This window comes from Sinocyclocheilus anshuiensis, unplaced genomic scaffold (assembly GCF_001515605.1).
Source record: "Sinocyclocheilus anshuiensis isolate Anshui unplaced genomic scaffold, SAMN03320099.WGS_v1.1 scaffold1072, whole genome shotgun sequence".
NCBI classification, from domain to species: domain Eukaryota; kingdom Metazoa; phylum Chordata; class Actinopteri; order Cypriniformes; family Cyprinidae; genus Sinocyclocheilus; species Sinocyclocheilus anshuiensis.
In genome coordinates, this window is record NW_015548242.1 from 581,531 (window position 1) to 597,494 (window position 15,964).

Here is a 15,964-nt window from a genome sequence, read left to right on the forward strand (position 1 = left end):
CCCCCAACGTGACTAAGCCTTTCCAGTTTGGCTTACCACTTGACCTTACTTTTAATTCCCTCCCACATATGATTGATCTTTAACCTCTGTTTGCATGTTGTTTTAGGTGAGAAGCCTGCACAGGAGGAGAAAACTGGCATCTTGTGTCAGCATCCCAACTGTCCCGAACGGCGGCTTGCTTCCAAGGTAACCCATCAGAATGTGTCACAGGGAAGCCCTGTAGGGGCGAAGCGAGCTGGTAAATGTTTACCTCTTAGTGTTTTCGTGGACTCTTATGGACAAAAATCCCAGGCATGCCAATTGCATTTATCACATGGAATATTCCAGCACAATAATCATTTGTCAGCAGGTGTGCTTAGGGAACTGACAGGAAAAACAAAAGTTTTTTTTGTCTTTGTGCTGTTGAAAGTTCAGTGGCGAGAGGACGGATATGATGTTATAGGCGACGTTTCACCAGCCTTCTCCTGGGAGTCTGGGGGTGCAGGCATGGAAAAGAGAGATTACTGTAGGGTATATGAGGCTGTTCGCATTTAAACACGCTTACACAAAACAAAATATGTCTCTCCCTTCCTGTTGTTCTCTCTCTCCCTTTATACACACGGTCTCTCTTCTTATGTCTCTCTGTTTGTCTGTTTTTGATTGCACTTTATTGTCTTGGGACCATTGCCAAACTGGTTTGACTAAAAAGTCAGTGTATTCCTTCCTGTGTCCCTCTTTCTTTTAAACATCAGTCACTCCCATTTTTTATCACTGGCAAACCTGGTGCCTATTCATTACCGACACTTTCCACTTTTGTATTTTAACAGGTGCTCCTTTACCTTTAAAATCATATTGCAGCCACAATATGAATACTGATGTATTGGATACAGTAACCTTAAATTGGACAAAAACATGTGCCAGTATATATATATATATATATATATATATAGAGAGAGAGAGAGAGAGAGAGAGACAAATCAGATAATTCAGTTGAGAAGCATTGATTAAGAAAAAACAAAAAACATGAAATTAAGTATGATTATTTGAATTTATTTACTCAGTTGACTAAGCTTTTATATATTAATTATTTATTTTTATTGAATATATAAGCAAACACCTTTTTCAGTTAAAAAATCTAAACATCTAAACCCTAAACATTGCAGAAACAACTGATGTGCAAGTCAGATTTTAGTTACAGCTCATATCTGAAATGAATGGATGATTATTGTCCAAAATAATGCAGATTATCAAACCTGGTTTCCGAGACTAGCAATCTTTTGTTTAGTAAGACCAACAAGGCAGCCTATGTTGTTGAGCAGGTACAGATGAGAGAGTACTAACAGTTTCTGTATGCAAAAATAATTGCCAGTAACAGCCCTCTTCACTAAACTCTGGATACAGATAAACCTGTATAAAGGACACCAATAAAGTTTGTTTACACAGAACATGTCTGATTCATTATAGGACATCACAGTGATGTTTGCTTGTTTTTTGGTGTCCTACATTTCCTATCAGCTCAACTCTGCCAGTGTCCTCTGAACTTTAGCAAGCTTTTGAAAAGAGTCTCTGGGTAAACACTTCTGTTTCTAGTCCTCTCTGATCGAAGCCAGACTTAACTTAATGTACCCAATGTTTTTATCTGAACCAGGAACACACTTATGTCATTACCCTTAAAATATGGAAAGATGAGAGGGACTCTTGTTTATTTGAAAAGGTTTCTGCTGAAAAAGAACGAAGGAGAGTTTAAGTGTGCGTGTATGAGTCACAAAGTTTATGTTTTGTGGTCTTTGTGGCTTGTCTCTAGTGCACTACAAGTTTCATGTAGGTTTGTTCTTCCTGTCTCCTGCAAGGGGTCAAGAGGTGAAAATACACAAAGATGATGACGATAGTTTGCTGTTGACGTTTAACTGTTCATCCTGCTAGCTGACATTTAAATGTGAAGTGTGTATTTTTTAATGTTAAAATACTCTTATCTCAGACAGCTTTAAGTACATTAATATTTATGCTTTTAGCTTGTTTTGGCCATGGGAAATAAATAAATAAAGACAATTTAGATTTTTTTCTCGGAACTCTGAATTTATATCTGAATTTATTGTGTGGTCATAAACTCGCAAATGCAAGAAAAAAGTCTGAATTATCGCTTGTAAACTCAGAATTGTGAGGAAAAAAAGTAAGATTTGCAAGATAAAGTATAAACCCAGAACTGCGAGATGTAAACTCAGAATTCTGAAAAAAATCAAATAAAAATCAGATCAGAACTAGGAGATATTAACCCAAATTGTAAGATGAAAACAGGATTGGATGAAAGAATGTTAGAATTCTGAGATTATATCTTATTTTTTTAATTGAGTTTATTTCTTGCAAATCTGAGTTTATAACTCATAATTCTGATGTTTTTTTCTTCTCAGAATTGCAAAAAAAAAGGTCAGAATTGTGAGACACAATTCTCACAAGACAGAATTGCTAAAAAGGCTGAATTGTGAGATAAAAAGTCGCAATAAACTTTCTTTACTTTTTAAATCCATGGTGGAAACAGACCTCCATATTTAGCAGACGCTTGCATCCAAAACGACTTGTAAAAGAGAAATAAAAGCAATATTCATAATATACAATGCCAGGTTTATTATAGTTTTTTCAACTGCTTACACACAAAATCTTACACACACAATTTCTGAAACCTGACACTCAAACACCACTGAGAACCACACACCAAATCTGCAAAACCATATGCTAATTCTCGGCCTTTTCAATTTCATAAAACACAACACACAATATGTAACACACAAAAATCTAACAAGAATTAATATTATGGCAAAGGTTTTTTGCAAATGTTTGCTTTTGAGATATGTGATATTTTGAATGCAGTGCTTCACTTTGCAAGAGATGTGAGGCATTTTGCATTTTGTGTGTGCAAATCTTGGATTTGTGTGTAAAGTTTTGAAAAAAGAGGCAAAGTTTTAAAAATGTAAGCAGTTGAAAAAAAAAAACTGTCTGTAAGCAAGCCATTCATAGATTAATTTCCCCGAAAAGTGTGATACTGTTTATCTGACCAATGGTAGCTAGAAGCAAGAAATTACACACTTCAGCTTTAAGTTTGTCTGTTTTCTTGTGTGTAAACGAATTGGTATAAGTCTTTATTTTAGTACGTGGTAGAGGTCTGCGTGGGACTGTTTTTTTAGTCCCGCTCCCGCAAGGTTCTATTCCGCACCCACCTGCTGGAAAAAGTGTCTAAAAATGTAGGTTGTACAAAAATGGCCTATTAGCTATTTTTATTCCTCTTGTCAAAATACTAAATTCGTTTGACACTTTTCTGTTAACACAGTAGGAAAAGTGTCGCAGAGAAAAATAAATAAATATGACATCTTTTATTTAAAATTATAGGCTAAGCAAAATATAAACAAAACCGAGTTGAACCTTTGCTCCATCCTTATTCTGCACTGTCACTCATCGACAACCTGCCTGTTCTGTCTGAGGGCCATATATTTACCAGAGGTACAGACTGCTCTGAGCATCGTTATGCACATTCTGCACACAGACCACGCAAATAAAACGCGTGACGTTTAAAGCATGCGTGCAGCACGTGCATAACAGTCCTGAGTGCAAGCTGTACCGGTGGTCAATAAGAATAAAGCGCAGATATGCTGTTCTAAATGGACGTCGGGAACGAGATATTGTTAGACCGCCTGCTCCCGTTCAAATTACACCAGATTTACCGACCGCTACCGCGTTTTATTCGGGAATTTAATCCCGCAATTTCTGTGGCGCAAAAAATCCGGTCGGGTAGACCTCTCACTACGTGGCAAAACTGGATCCATTATAGATTAATTCCACATGAAACCAACACAGAACAGGAACTGTAATATTTTAGCACCGTGTGAGAATGTGTGTGTTTATGCATTGATAATTTATGTGTGTGTGCATTTGCATGCTTGTGTGCATGTGTAAATGTGTGTGTGAAAAGTTGCGAAATAGGTTGGCCATCCTTATCCCTTACACAAACACAGACTAAACAGTGACTGTACTATAATAAAAACAGACATTAGCAGCTGACTGTAATTTGTCTTGTAAAAGATGAATATGCTGCTTACAAAGACACTAAGCTGGAGCAGAACAGAGTATTATGGGTTAGCAGATGGGATAATGGTGTCTTTTAGACACTTTCTTCATGAAAATGCACAGGGTTGCCAATGTCTTGGCTTCAAAGGCTTGATTTCAGTTAGAAAAGTGGGTTAATTGCTTTTCAGTGTTCAATAATATATTTAATCCGTTGGCTTGAGGTTAACCTGGCATCTCGTCGCTATGGATTTTCCTCACAAAGTAATTTTAAAGACATCAAGAAGCTCCCAACCATGAAATGAGCTTATTAAATTGATCATTCACCCACAAATGAAAATTGTAATGAATTTTTCATCTTGTCCTAAACCTCTATTACTTTTTTTCTGAGGAATATTGTATTTTAAAAATAAATGCCAGTGTTTTTTGTCCAAACTATGAAAGTCAATGGGGTCCAAACAGCACTGAACGTTATTCAAACTTCAAAATATCTTCTTTTGTGTTGCTTTCCCTTAGCAGGTTCTCAGACTCGTTTACAGCCATTAATATGATTGAAAGGATTATTTCATCTTCAGCAGCAGGTCTGTGCTTTGTCTTCTCTGTCACTGCTTTATGTCTGTCTCAGTGAATCAGTGTTCATGGAATGCTTTGGATTGTGAAGCCTCACTGCTGCTTTCTACCACCAGATGGAGCAATAATACTCAGCTACTAGGAAAAGTTCTACTTTGTGTGTACCATATTTCAAGGAGAAATTTGAACCCATGAGTGTCACGAGCCAGGCTTGAACCCAGGTCTCGAGTGCTCGAGTGTGGTGGTTGAGAGATTTACCTCTGAGCCACGGAAGTGGTAATGTTGGACACAAACGAAACACTCGAGGCAGTATCCCAGAAAATGTAGATTTATAAAAAAAAAATTTAAAAAAGTCTTTGCAAGAATAATTCAACAAAAGTTATTCTCGCCCGAGGAATTAACAACAGTAAAAAAACAATGGGAAAAAAAACACTTGAGAAAATAAAAACTTCAAGAGGGGACAAAACAAAACCAGAGAACAAAAACAACCAAGGAAAGACCTTACTTGGGGTAGCTCGGGAGGACTTGGTGAGACCCAGCAGGAAACACAGGGCAAAGACTCAAAAACTGAGTGAGGAACAAGGGGAAAAATACACAACTCAAAGGGAGATGACAAGACAGGTTTTAACAATGAGACATGAAACGTAGGGTTAATTCTAAGGGAACAGGGAAGGAACAAACAATAGGAAACAGGGTTAACTTTCCTTGCAATGCAAAAAGAGCCGATGAATTTCTGGGAAAGCTTCCTCGATTCAACCCGGAGAGGCAGGTTCTTGGTGGCTAACCAGACTCTTTGACCAGCTTGGAAATCAGGCGCCATCCGGCGGCGGTGGCGGTTAGCCTGACGTTGGTATCTCTGGGAGGTCTGAAGAAGGATACTCCTAGCCTTCCTCCAGGTCTGCCGGCAGCGTTGGACCAAACGCTGGGCAGAGGGAATGCCAACCTGTGCCTCTTATATACCCGTATACCCGAACTGGCATTCGAAGGGGGATAGTCCAGTGGCCGAGGACTGGAGGGTGTTGTGGGCATATTCAGCCCACATGATGTAGGTAGCCCAAGAGGTGGGGTTATTGGGCGCCATACACTGCAGGGTGGTCTCCAGATCCTGGTTAATCCATTCCGTCTGGCCATTAGACTCAGGATGGAACCCGGACGAAAGGCTGGCTGTGGCTCCAATCAGCCTGCAGAAGGCCCCCCAGAACCGGGACGAGAATTGGGGCCCTCGGTCAGAGACAATATCCAGGGGAATTCCAAATACCCGTAAGACATGGTTCATGAAGAGCTCAGCTGTCTCTTTGGCTGAAGGCAGCTTGGGCAGAGGAATGAACCGGGCGGCCTTAGAAAACCAGTCCACAACCACCAGGATGACTGTGTTGCCCTGGGATGGTGGGAGTCCTGTAAAAAAAAGTCCAGAGAAAGATGCAACCATGGCCTACGGGGAACGGGTAAGGGATGGAGCAGTCCCTGAGGTCACTGACGTGAGGACTTTCCCTGGCTGCACATGGGGCAGGCCTCCACATAGACGTTTACGTCCTCCTTGATGGACGGCCACCAAAACCGCTGCTGGAGGAAGTCAAGTGTGCGAGCAGTTCCCGGGTGGCACGTCAAGGGAGACTCATGACCCCACTGCAAGACCCGGGCCCGGGCAGATCGAGGGACGTACAGGCGTCCCGCGGGACTAGGGATGGGTATCGTTTGAATTTTATCAATTCCGATTCTGTTTATCGATTCCGATTCTTTTCGATTCCAATGTGATTAAATAATGATATCAAACATTTATCCTGTCTCTTTTTTGCAAACCATTTATTGGAGCTGAATACCATGAACAAAAATCAACAGGCTACATAAAAACTGGACTCTTTAAGAGCTGTTTGTGTGCAAAATAGAGCTGCATGATTCTGGATAAATTGAGTTTTTTTTTTCTTTTTTCCCCCCAATGGAAGTTCTGTCAGGACCACAATCATCAAAATGATAGATACTTAGCATAAAGTTTGGTTTGGCGGTATGGTTCTGTTCTGGGCAAAAAACTCCCTGCCCATCCATGCAGCCTGTCATGAATGAGCAGGGAGAGCAGCAATAATAGCCCCCCTAGGATTAACAGAACAGAACAAGGCAGAACGGGTAAGGGATGGAGCAGTCCCTGAGGTCACTGACGTGAGGACTTTCCCTGGCTGCACATGGGGCAGGCCTCCACATAGACGTTTACGTCCTCCTTGATGGACGGCCACCAAAACCGCTGCTGGAGGAAGTCAAGTGTGCGAGCAGTTCCCGGGTGGCACGTCAAGGGAGACTCATGACCCCACTGCAAGACCCGGGCCCGGGCAGATCGAGGGACGTACAGGCGTCCCGCGGGACTAGGGATGGGTATCGTTTGAATTTTATCAATTCCGATTCTGTTTATCGATTCCGATTCTTTTCGATTCCAATGTGATTAAATAATGATATCAAACATTTATCCTGTCTCTTTTTTGCAAACCATTTATTGGAGCTGAATACCATGAACAAAAATCAACAGGCTACATAAAAACTGGACTCTTTAAGAGCTGTTTGTGTGCAAAATAGAGCTGCATGATTCTGGATAAATTGAGTTTTTTTTTTCTTTTTTCCCCCCAATGGAAGTTCTGTCAGGACCACAATCATCAAAATGATAGATACTTAGCATAAAGTTTGGTTTGGCGGTATGGTTCTGAATTAAATGACTCACTCAAGATGTACTTGTTTCGTTCAGCGTACAGCGTTCTTGAACAAATCTCTTGTATGATTCAAAGACAAATATATTTTAACAGCCCCTATTCGCCACCTACTGGCGTAACAATGTAATCGATAAATCTTCATTTGAAGTGTCAAATTAAGGTTCAAAATGTGAGTTACTCTATTTTGATTGCTACCATCAGGGGCGCCGCTAGCAATTTTGGGCCCTATGAAAGAAGTGATCACAACATTGATTGCACACGTCAAAGGTTGAGGAATGAAAGAGACGAATCATTTTAATTTAGGAATAGAATCACGTTGGTGTTTGAATCGTGTTCACGATCTTTAACAATCTATTAAATTAAAGTGCTTTGTCATGTTGGTGGTGACACCTCTCTTGCAACATGTTTAGCTATCACAGATATTATACTTAGCTTTTTTGGCTTCTGATCGCAAATGTAGCCAAACTTTGGAGCGCTTAGATTAGCGAGCAAGGTCCTGGCAGATCGCTAGGTCTGGTCCTCACAGATGAAGAAAAAAAAACCGCAGAGGAATCGATAGGCGGAATTTAAATCTTAATTTGACAGCAAGTATCTGATTCCTGACCTTAAGTATCCGATTCTGGAATCGGAATCGATTTTCGATTCCCAACCCTACGCGGGACCACCTCCTGGATCTGGCTCTTGGGCTTCTCGCGCTACCCTCTCCCGTTCCCACTGAAGGGGCGCAACGATCCTTGACCTTGGAATAATCGATGCCAGAGGTTTCTCCTGGAAGACGCCTGCGGTGCCGGAATCGATCATGGCCTGGACCGGATGCTGGTGACCCCCCCCAGGACAGAGTGGCTGGAACAGCTAGGACGGCGTTAGTAGGAGGAGCTCTAATTTTCCCCATCACAGCCCTCCTGTAGCTGGGCGGGGAATCCCGTTTCCCGAGAGCTCAGAACAAGTGGAGCGAAAGTGGCCAGAAGCCCCACAGTAGAGGCAACATCGCTCCCTCATGCGACATTCCCTCTAGTTAGGAGAGAGCCTGGAGCGACCCAACTGCATGTCCTCTGGGGAATCATGGAGCTGTTCAGGGACCAGGGAAGCCCTGGACGAAAGCACACAAACTGCGGAACCAGACCTGCTCACAGGAACTTGGGACTGAGACGCCTTGCGGCGAGCCACCCTCCGCTCTCTCAGGCGATTGTCCAGGCAGATGGCCATCGCAATGAGGGACTCGAGATCATCAGCTGGTTCTCAGGTGGCTAACTCATCTTGAAGGGGCTCGGACAACCCTCCCTGAAAGCAGACCATCAGCACCTCATCATTCCATCCACTCCCTGCCGCGATAGTCCGAAACTCGATGGCGAAATCTGCTGTACTGCGGTAGCCCTAATGGAGAGTACGCAGGCGCTTGGAAGCTTCCCGACCACTGATTGGATGATCAAACACTCGCTTGAACTCTTCTTCAAAGGCAGCGTAGGACTCACAACAGGCATCCTGGGATTGCCACACCGCAGAGGCCAAGGAGAGCGCCTTGTCTGAGAGAAGGGTAATAATGCAAGCAATCTTGGAGCGGCCTGTGAGAAAACTTGAGGGCTGGAGCTTTGGGTAAGGAAACCCTGGCAGGAACTAGTATCCCCAGCGAAGGGCTTGGGAGGGGGTAGTTGAGGCTCCGCAACAGGAGTAGGCCTGTTGCCACTCGGGGGTGATGCAGAGGAAGGTGAAGAACCAGGGAGCCATTCAAAGAGCTGGCGGATGGAACGCATCACATCAGCCAGGAGTTGAGAGTGTTTGGCCATCAGCTCCTCCTGTCGGCTGAGAACGGCTTCATGGCACTGGAAAGATGATTAGTGTTGGGCGATCACCGCCAACAGGTCCCTGGAACCATGTCTCTGGGTTCATGTCTGACTCGGTTTTTCTATCACTAGTCGGGCTTGAACCCGGGTCTCTAGTGTGGTGGTTGAGAGATTTACCTCTGAGCCACGGAAGTGGTAATGTTGGACCCAAAGGGAACACTCGAGGCAGTATCCCAGGAAATGTAGATTTTTTATTTATTTTTTTTTAATTGTCTTTGCAAGAATAATCCAACAAAAGTTCTTCTCGACCGAGGAATTAACAACAGTAAAAAAACTATGAAAAAAAAACCACTTGAGAAAATAAAAACTCCACGAGGGGAGAAAACAAAACCAGAGAACAAAAACAACCAAGGAAAGAAACTCAGGAAACCTTACTTGAGGTAGCTCGGGAGGACTTGGCGAGACCCAGCAGGAAACACAGGGCAAAGACTCAAAAACCGAGTGAGGAACAAGGGGAAAAATACACAACTTAAATACACTGGGGGAAACAGGGCACAGGTGACTTGGATAACACTAACAAGGACACACAATGAAGAACTAAGGCTAAGGGGAACACAGGGGGCCTCTAGAGGCACGGAGACAAACTACAGGAGGTACAGGATGGTGACACATAAGTAAGCTAAACCTGATATAACCTCCCAAAAAAACCCTTTGAGGACATCCTATTTTTGTATGTATGGACAAAATATTTAAATAAAATACTGATTTAAAAAAAACTTCAATTTAATTACATTTAATTGAATATACATAGATTGAAAAATTAAACTACAAATACTGTAATAATTATTTTAATTTATTAAAATGTTTTATTACATTTTTTGCAGGAAATCAAAATAGATTTTATATGTAATATCATTTTAATCTTGATTGTTTTCTTCCGCTTTTTTATTTTATGTTAAAGGTGTGTAATTATTTCGATTTTAAATCTGTTATCATACTTATATCTTTTGCTTAAAAGTAATACTTTTGTAGGTTGATTTCTTGAAACATATAAACAGTGTATTTCTGAGGCGTTATCAAAAAATGTTTCTGTTTGTTTAAAAATCCCGACCAACCTTGCCCGGCAACATTGGCTTACCAATGGTGTTAAGCCAAAAATTTGGGACGGGGCTATCTGTTTCCCTGACCAATGGAAGGCATTATGAGTGTTTTATGAAACCTTTTGGAAACAGTCATTGTTTACAATACAGTTTTACGGCAGTAATAGTGGTAGAAAGACACAAGATATATAGACATGATTAAACTTTAAATAACTTCTTCTCCCTAGTTGTACTTCTTCTCCCAGTGGTACTGACATCAGACCAAATGTGAAAACAACCTATATTACCTCTCATATTTCATGCTGTACTAGCTGTCAGCATGAAGCTCTCTAATTCTCTCCTTCTTGTTTGCTCTTTTTTGCCAAATACAGCTCTCTGCTTTCTCATTCACTCCTTTAAAGGAGACCTCTGATGTCACCAAGTGAGAATTAAGACTCTGGATGAACAAAGAGGTCACAATGCATGACCCCTAAAGAGTAAAATTACAGTCATTTTCAGCTCTGCATCAGATATGCGTTGGCTTCATTGCCTAAGGCGTATTCATGTGTAAGGACGACATGCTTTGAAATAAAGCCAAATGTCAGTTGTTTTGATGAGCGCATAGGATCAACATACTTTTTTTTTTCTTTTTTTTTTTTCTTCCAAATCTGAATATAATCTACATAATATACATCTTTATATGTAAACAATAGAGCAGAACATATTGTAATTAATTAATTATATAACATTTATATCTTATATTAAACAATATATTAATTAGATGCTATATATCTCATGTAAAATATAGTTTACTAATGTTCACTGAAAAGGTACAATGTGATACCCTGGTTAACCCAGGACATTTTTCAAATGTTTGAGCGCTTCCCATCATTCACTGAGCAACAAACAGTGACATCACACTTATAGTCCTCTTACACATTCCAGTCCTCCTAAGGGAAGGCCAAGAGACATAGCCACAGGAAGTTGTTGTGGATTCAGGGTTGAGTAAAAACAGGAAATGGATTCAAAAGTGACGTTTAACTTTTGGAAATGTCCTTCATGATGACACTTTTGTCTCCCCGTTTTTCTGAGAGATTGCTGTCCCTGGGGCATGTTTTACCTGACCTGTCACATCCTTTGCTGTTTTGTTTAGTTTTTTTATAGTCTTGTTTTTTTTCTGAGGTCAATAATGGCACGTTATAAAGGGTTTTGAGTTTGGTATGTTTGCGCATTGTCGTTTTATCATTTGGAGGTTCTTGTGACTTTAATAAAGCATAGCAGTTTATGAATTAGGACATTATTAGGCCTTACATCAGCCTGCTATATAAAGCACAGACAAAGAAAGAGAGGAAGGATGGAGAGAGTAAAAGAAAGGGGGTTTTGATACTGTAATATTCTGGATTTGGTCAAAGTAAGCACAGCCGCAGGCTTCAAAGACTCTGTTTTTATGTAGGATATCCTGACACCACATGACCCAGCCCCCTGCAGGGGTGTACTCTGGGAAGAGTCTGAAGTAGATGATGGCAGGAGAGAGTTGGTGTAGATATAAGATAGAAATTACTAAGACTAAGGGAAAAGGCCAAGACACAAGTCTTTCAGACCACTGTATTTACTCATCATTTAAAATATTATGTATTTCCTTACAGTGTCAATAATGTTCTTCATTTTATATCAGCACCACTAGTACACAGATTTGTGAGTGTATAATTTTTAATGAAATAAATGTGATTTTTATAAATTAAACCAATTTGTGTTATATATAAATATATGGGCATTGGGCATTATTTCTTAAAAATTTCTAGATGAAGTTTTTTTTAATCACCATGCACACTGTAGAAATTTTATTTATTAACAATATTATTTATGTGTTTGTTTGAGGTAAATAAGTGAATTTCCCATTATTTTACTATGATACCAATGTTATCACTACCATTCAAAAGATTGGGTTTGGTAAGATTTTTCTATTACTTTTTTTTTTTTTTTTATGAATCTCTTATATTCACCAAGGCTGCAATTATTTAGTACTAATATGAAATATTATTACAATTATATTTTAAAAAGTAATTTATTCCTGTAATGGCAAAAGCAGAATTTTCCTTCACATAATCCTTTAGAAATTACTCTGATATGTTGATTTGGTGCTCAAGAAGCATTTCTTAATATAATAAATGTTTTAAAAAGAGTTTTGCTTAATATTCTCAAAAAAGAGAATGTAACACTGTTTCTTTAGCATGCATGCTCTTTTTAATTAGAATGCACTTGATAGTTAGCTGGTAATCCTATTTTGTAGTTTTCTGTCTTTTCCCAGTAACAGGAGCTATACTTGTATGTCTGTCAGTAACATGGCCACCGAATGGACTGACTTGCCTTAAAAGGGACCAGACAGACACAACTAGTGCTGCTGATAATCTAAAAATGGCCAGATTTAAGATTACAGTGCAAATATTTTAGCCTATCACTAATAGTACACCTACAGTACATGCATTTGCATGTTTCATGATCACTGTAGATGATAAATGACTGAAGTAAAAACGAGAACAGAGAATGAGAATAGGCAATGAAAGATTATAAGCGAGGCAGAGTTTAGTGTGTTTGTTTTTTGTATGGGTGGTTGGACAACTGTGTTTGCGAAGGGCAAAATCAGTGGGAGCGGGTGTGGCTGGAAAACCGCAACTGCTCTTACACCCACTTTTAGATCTATTAGTCTGTACACACAGCTGCTCTATCTGAATCACCTACATCACACACACACACAGACTCTGAGCTGTTCAGAAGCAGCCAGTAAGAAAGGAAGGAAGCAGGGGAAGTGGAAAAGGGGAGAGAGGGAGAGCAAGACAGGGGAGCGTTGGGCGCTCAAAGCATCGAGTTGTCCCGAGACTCTACATCGTTCTCTGCCGTTCTTACAGAAGCCGTCACTTCAGGGGGGAGAGAGACAGGCAGACGCACACACACACACACACACACACACACGTGTGTGTGTGACACCGGCATCAGGTGTGTGTCATGAATGCATTATTGTATGTTATTTCACGGCGACAGCTGAGGTTTTATGGTTGTTATTAAAAAGTCTCTGAGCAGCGTTTTTTACCACAGATGTGTGAAAGTTCTCATATAAATGAGGCATAGCCAAACTGATGACAGAGTTAGCTCTCTCTCTTTCTCTGTCTCTCGCTCTTAGTCATCTAAGAGGTAGCTAAAGTCTGTGTGCTTTCCTTCAATGGCTTTTTGTTCAGAGTCACAGTGCCATGCCTTATTGTTTCGTAGATATTGCAGGTTGTGGTCATTTTAAACACTTTTCTTCTTACAGTGACCTTTAAATATGAGCGTACACTGATTTGAAATTGTTGAGAGGTTGTTCAGGTTGTGATAACTGCGAGTAGAGAACAATAATGCACTTTTTTCCAGTCCTCTCCATGCCTGAAACATCGGCACAAGATAATCACAAGCTGATTTTATTAACATGACTTTAGGGGGTCATGTGGGGCAAAACTAAAGACGGATTTCGCTCTCTCTCTTTCTCTGTCTCTCTCTCTTAGTCATCTAAGAGGTAGCTAAAGTCTGTGTGCTTTCCTTCAATGGCTTTTTGTTCAGAGTTACAGTGCCATGCCTTATTGTTTCGTAGATATTGCAGGTTGTGGTCATTTTAAACACTTTTCTTCTTACAGTGACCTTTAAATATGAGCGTACACTGATTTGAAATTGTTGAGAGGTTGTTCAGGTTGTGATAACTGCGAGTAGAGAACAATAATGCACTTTTTTCCAGTCCTCTCCATGCCTGAAACATCGGCACAAGATAATCACAAGCTGATTTTATTAACATGACTTTAGGGGGTCATGTGGGGCAAAACTAAAGACGGATTTCGTAATTACAAGGCCTTGTAAACCTTACTGTGCTGTTTGGCTTTGAACAGATCTTTGAACAGATTATATATATATATATATATACGTATATATATATATATAAACTTTTCAGCATTGATTATAATACAAAATGTTAATTGCAATAATATTTCACAATATTACTGTTATATTGTATTTTTCATCAGACTTTTGTGTGTGTGAGTGTTTGTGTGTTTATATACAGATATGCATGAGAAATACTCACATGGCCTTTGATAGGAGATCATTAGCAGTGACACATACCTGAATAATTTTATATTGCAATGAGGGATGCAACAATGGCCGCTGGGTTAATGTTATTCTTCTTGACTTCAAAACTTATTAATTTGGAAGTGTTCAATATGATATTCATTTGTATGAAACAAATAAGACAAGCTCAAACAAAAGAAACAAAAAGGCATTGTTTCAGCTTTCAGAGTGCTTCTGGCTTTCGCAATATTTTTTCCTTACTGTAACTCATTGCAAATGCATTTCAAGTAAGAAGACAAAGGAAAAAATAGGGGGTTAAATCCCAGGTAGGATAAAGTAACAGTTTGGCTTGGCAGTAATTCCTCTTAGCCTTATTTAGCCCTAAATTTTAACTTATGAGCAGCAATCTGGTTTTGCTTTATTCCCAGCTGGAAGCTATATTGATAAAAAAAATATATAAATATATAATTGATCATGAATGCAAGTCTTCACATTTTCACTCATAATGATTAGTTTTCAGTGTGTGGTTTTTGAGATTATATAACCACTAGAATCTGCCCATTTTCCTGTTGCTCGTCTCCAATTGGTGGTTGGGGTTTGCTGGCACATATCCTCTGTCTTGCTTACTCACTTCTTGTGGTTTTCTCTCAGAAAGTGCGCCTCAGGCGCTTCGTCACTACTTCAGCATGGAGACGCGTTTGTTTTGGCACCTTTCAGAAGGTTAAGCTTGAGTGTGTGTGCTTGAATATATTTTGAGTGGATTTCATTTGATCCTGTACTGAATTTGTTTGTGAAGCAGCTGTTTGAGAAGTAGCCATGAAGAGAAAAATCATCACTTTTCATATGACGGCTCAGGTTTTTGCTTTGTTCTCTGTCTGAGTGTGAGCTGCTTCTGTTGTGAAGCATATTAGGAGAACAATAGAAGGAAGCACAACAAGGAGGTCCTAATCCCTCTTTCTTTTTCTCTCTTTACAACCTTTATTTCCTGCTGCTGTTGGCCTTACAACTTGACTCTCAAATGGCCTTTGGTAAGAGTGCTGATGATATAAATTGATGATATGTTGAGCTTTATGGTAACATAATGTTGCATAACAGCATAGCAGGCCGTTTCTTGAACTTTTTGTGTCTAAAGGGTTGATTTTTATTCAAACTAACAGATTTCAACTTTTTTTGTGTGACGGTCTTGGAAATATTTTACCATGCCATCATGATTTATTTTTGATACTGTGATACTCTTTGATACTTGCTCGTTTACTGCAATGAATGCTAAATAAATAAATGCTTTTTATGTATAGATTTTGTTTAATTCTTATCTTCGATCCAGGCTTTATAACACTTAGATAATCGAAGTAAAAATACTGGTCACACTTTATTTTAAAGGGGTCCTATTATGCTCTTTAACAATGTCTTGAATTTGTTTTGGGGGTGTACTAGAACATGCTCCCATGCTTGGTGGTTCGAAAAACGCATTATTTTTATTACATAATTTACATGATTACAATACCTTTCTCCCCAGTCTGGCACAAACGGCTCGATTAGTTCCGGGTTTGATGAAGGCCCGCCTTCCGAAAAAATCACGTTTTAGATAGGATGTCAACAACCACTTAAAAATAACTACATTTACTATGTACAGATAAGTGCATATGTATTATTTTATTTAATTCTAACATTATAACATGAATTGCAGTGAAACTGTTATACAGTTGAATTTATTTTTAAT

General features: G+C 39.8%; 1 protein-coding gene across 6 annotated transcripts in view; it reads left to right on the top strand.

Annotated features, from left to right (window-relative positions):
* Positions 1-15,964, top strand: part of LOC107655076 (pleckstrin homology domain-containing family G member 5-like) — a 51,271-nt gene that overhangs the window by 8,615 nt on the left and 26,692 nt on the right. For 4 of the 6 annotated variants that reach the window (XM_016442486.1, XM_016442487.1, XM_016442484.1 and 1 more), the window contains exon 3: positions 107-186. In XM_016442486.1, the coding sequence (XP_016297972.1) occupies positions 107-186 (80 nt within the window). Of the gene's footprint in view, positions 1-106; positions 187-13,122; positions 13,150-15,176; positions 15,273-15,964 lie in introns of those variants that run through there. The other 2 variants (XM_016442488.1, XM_016442492.1) reach the window with 2 other exon arrangements.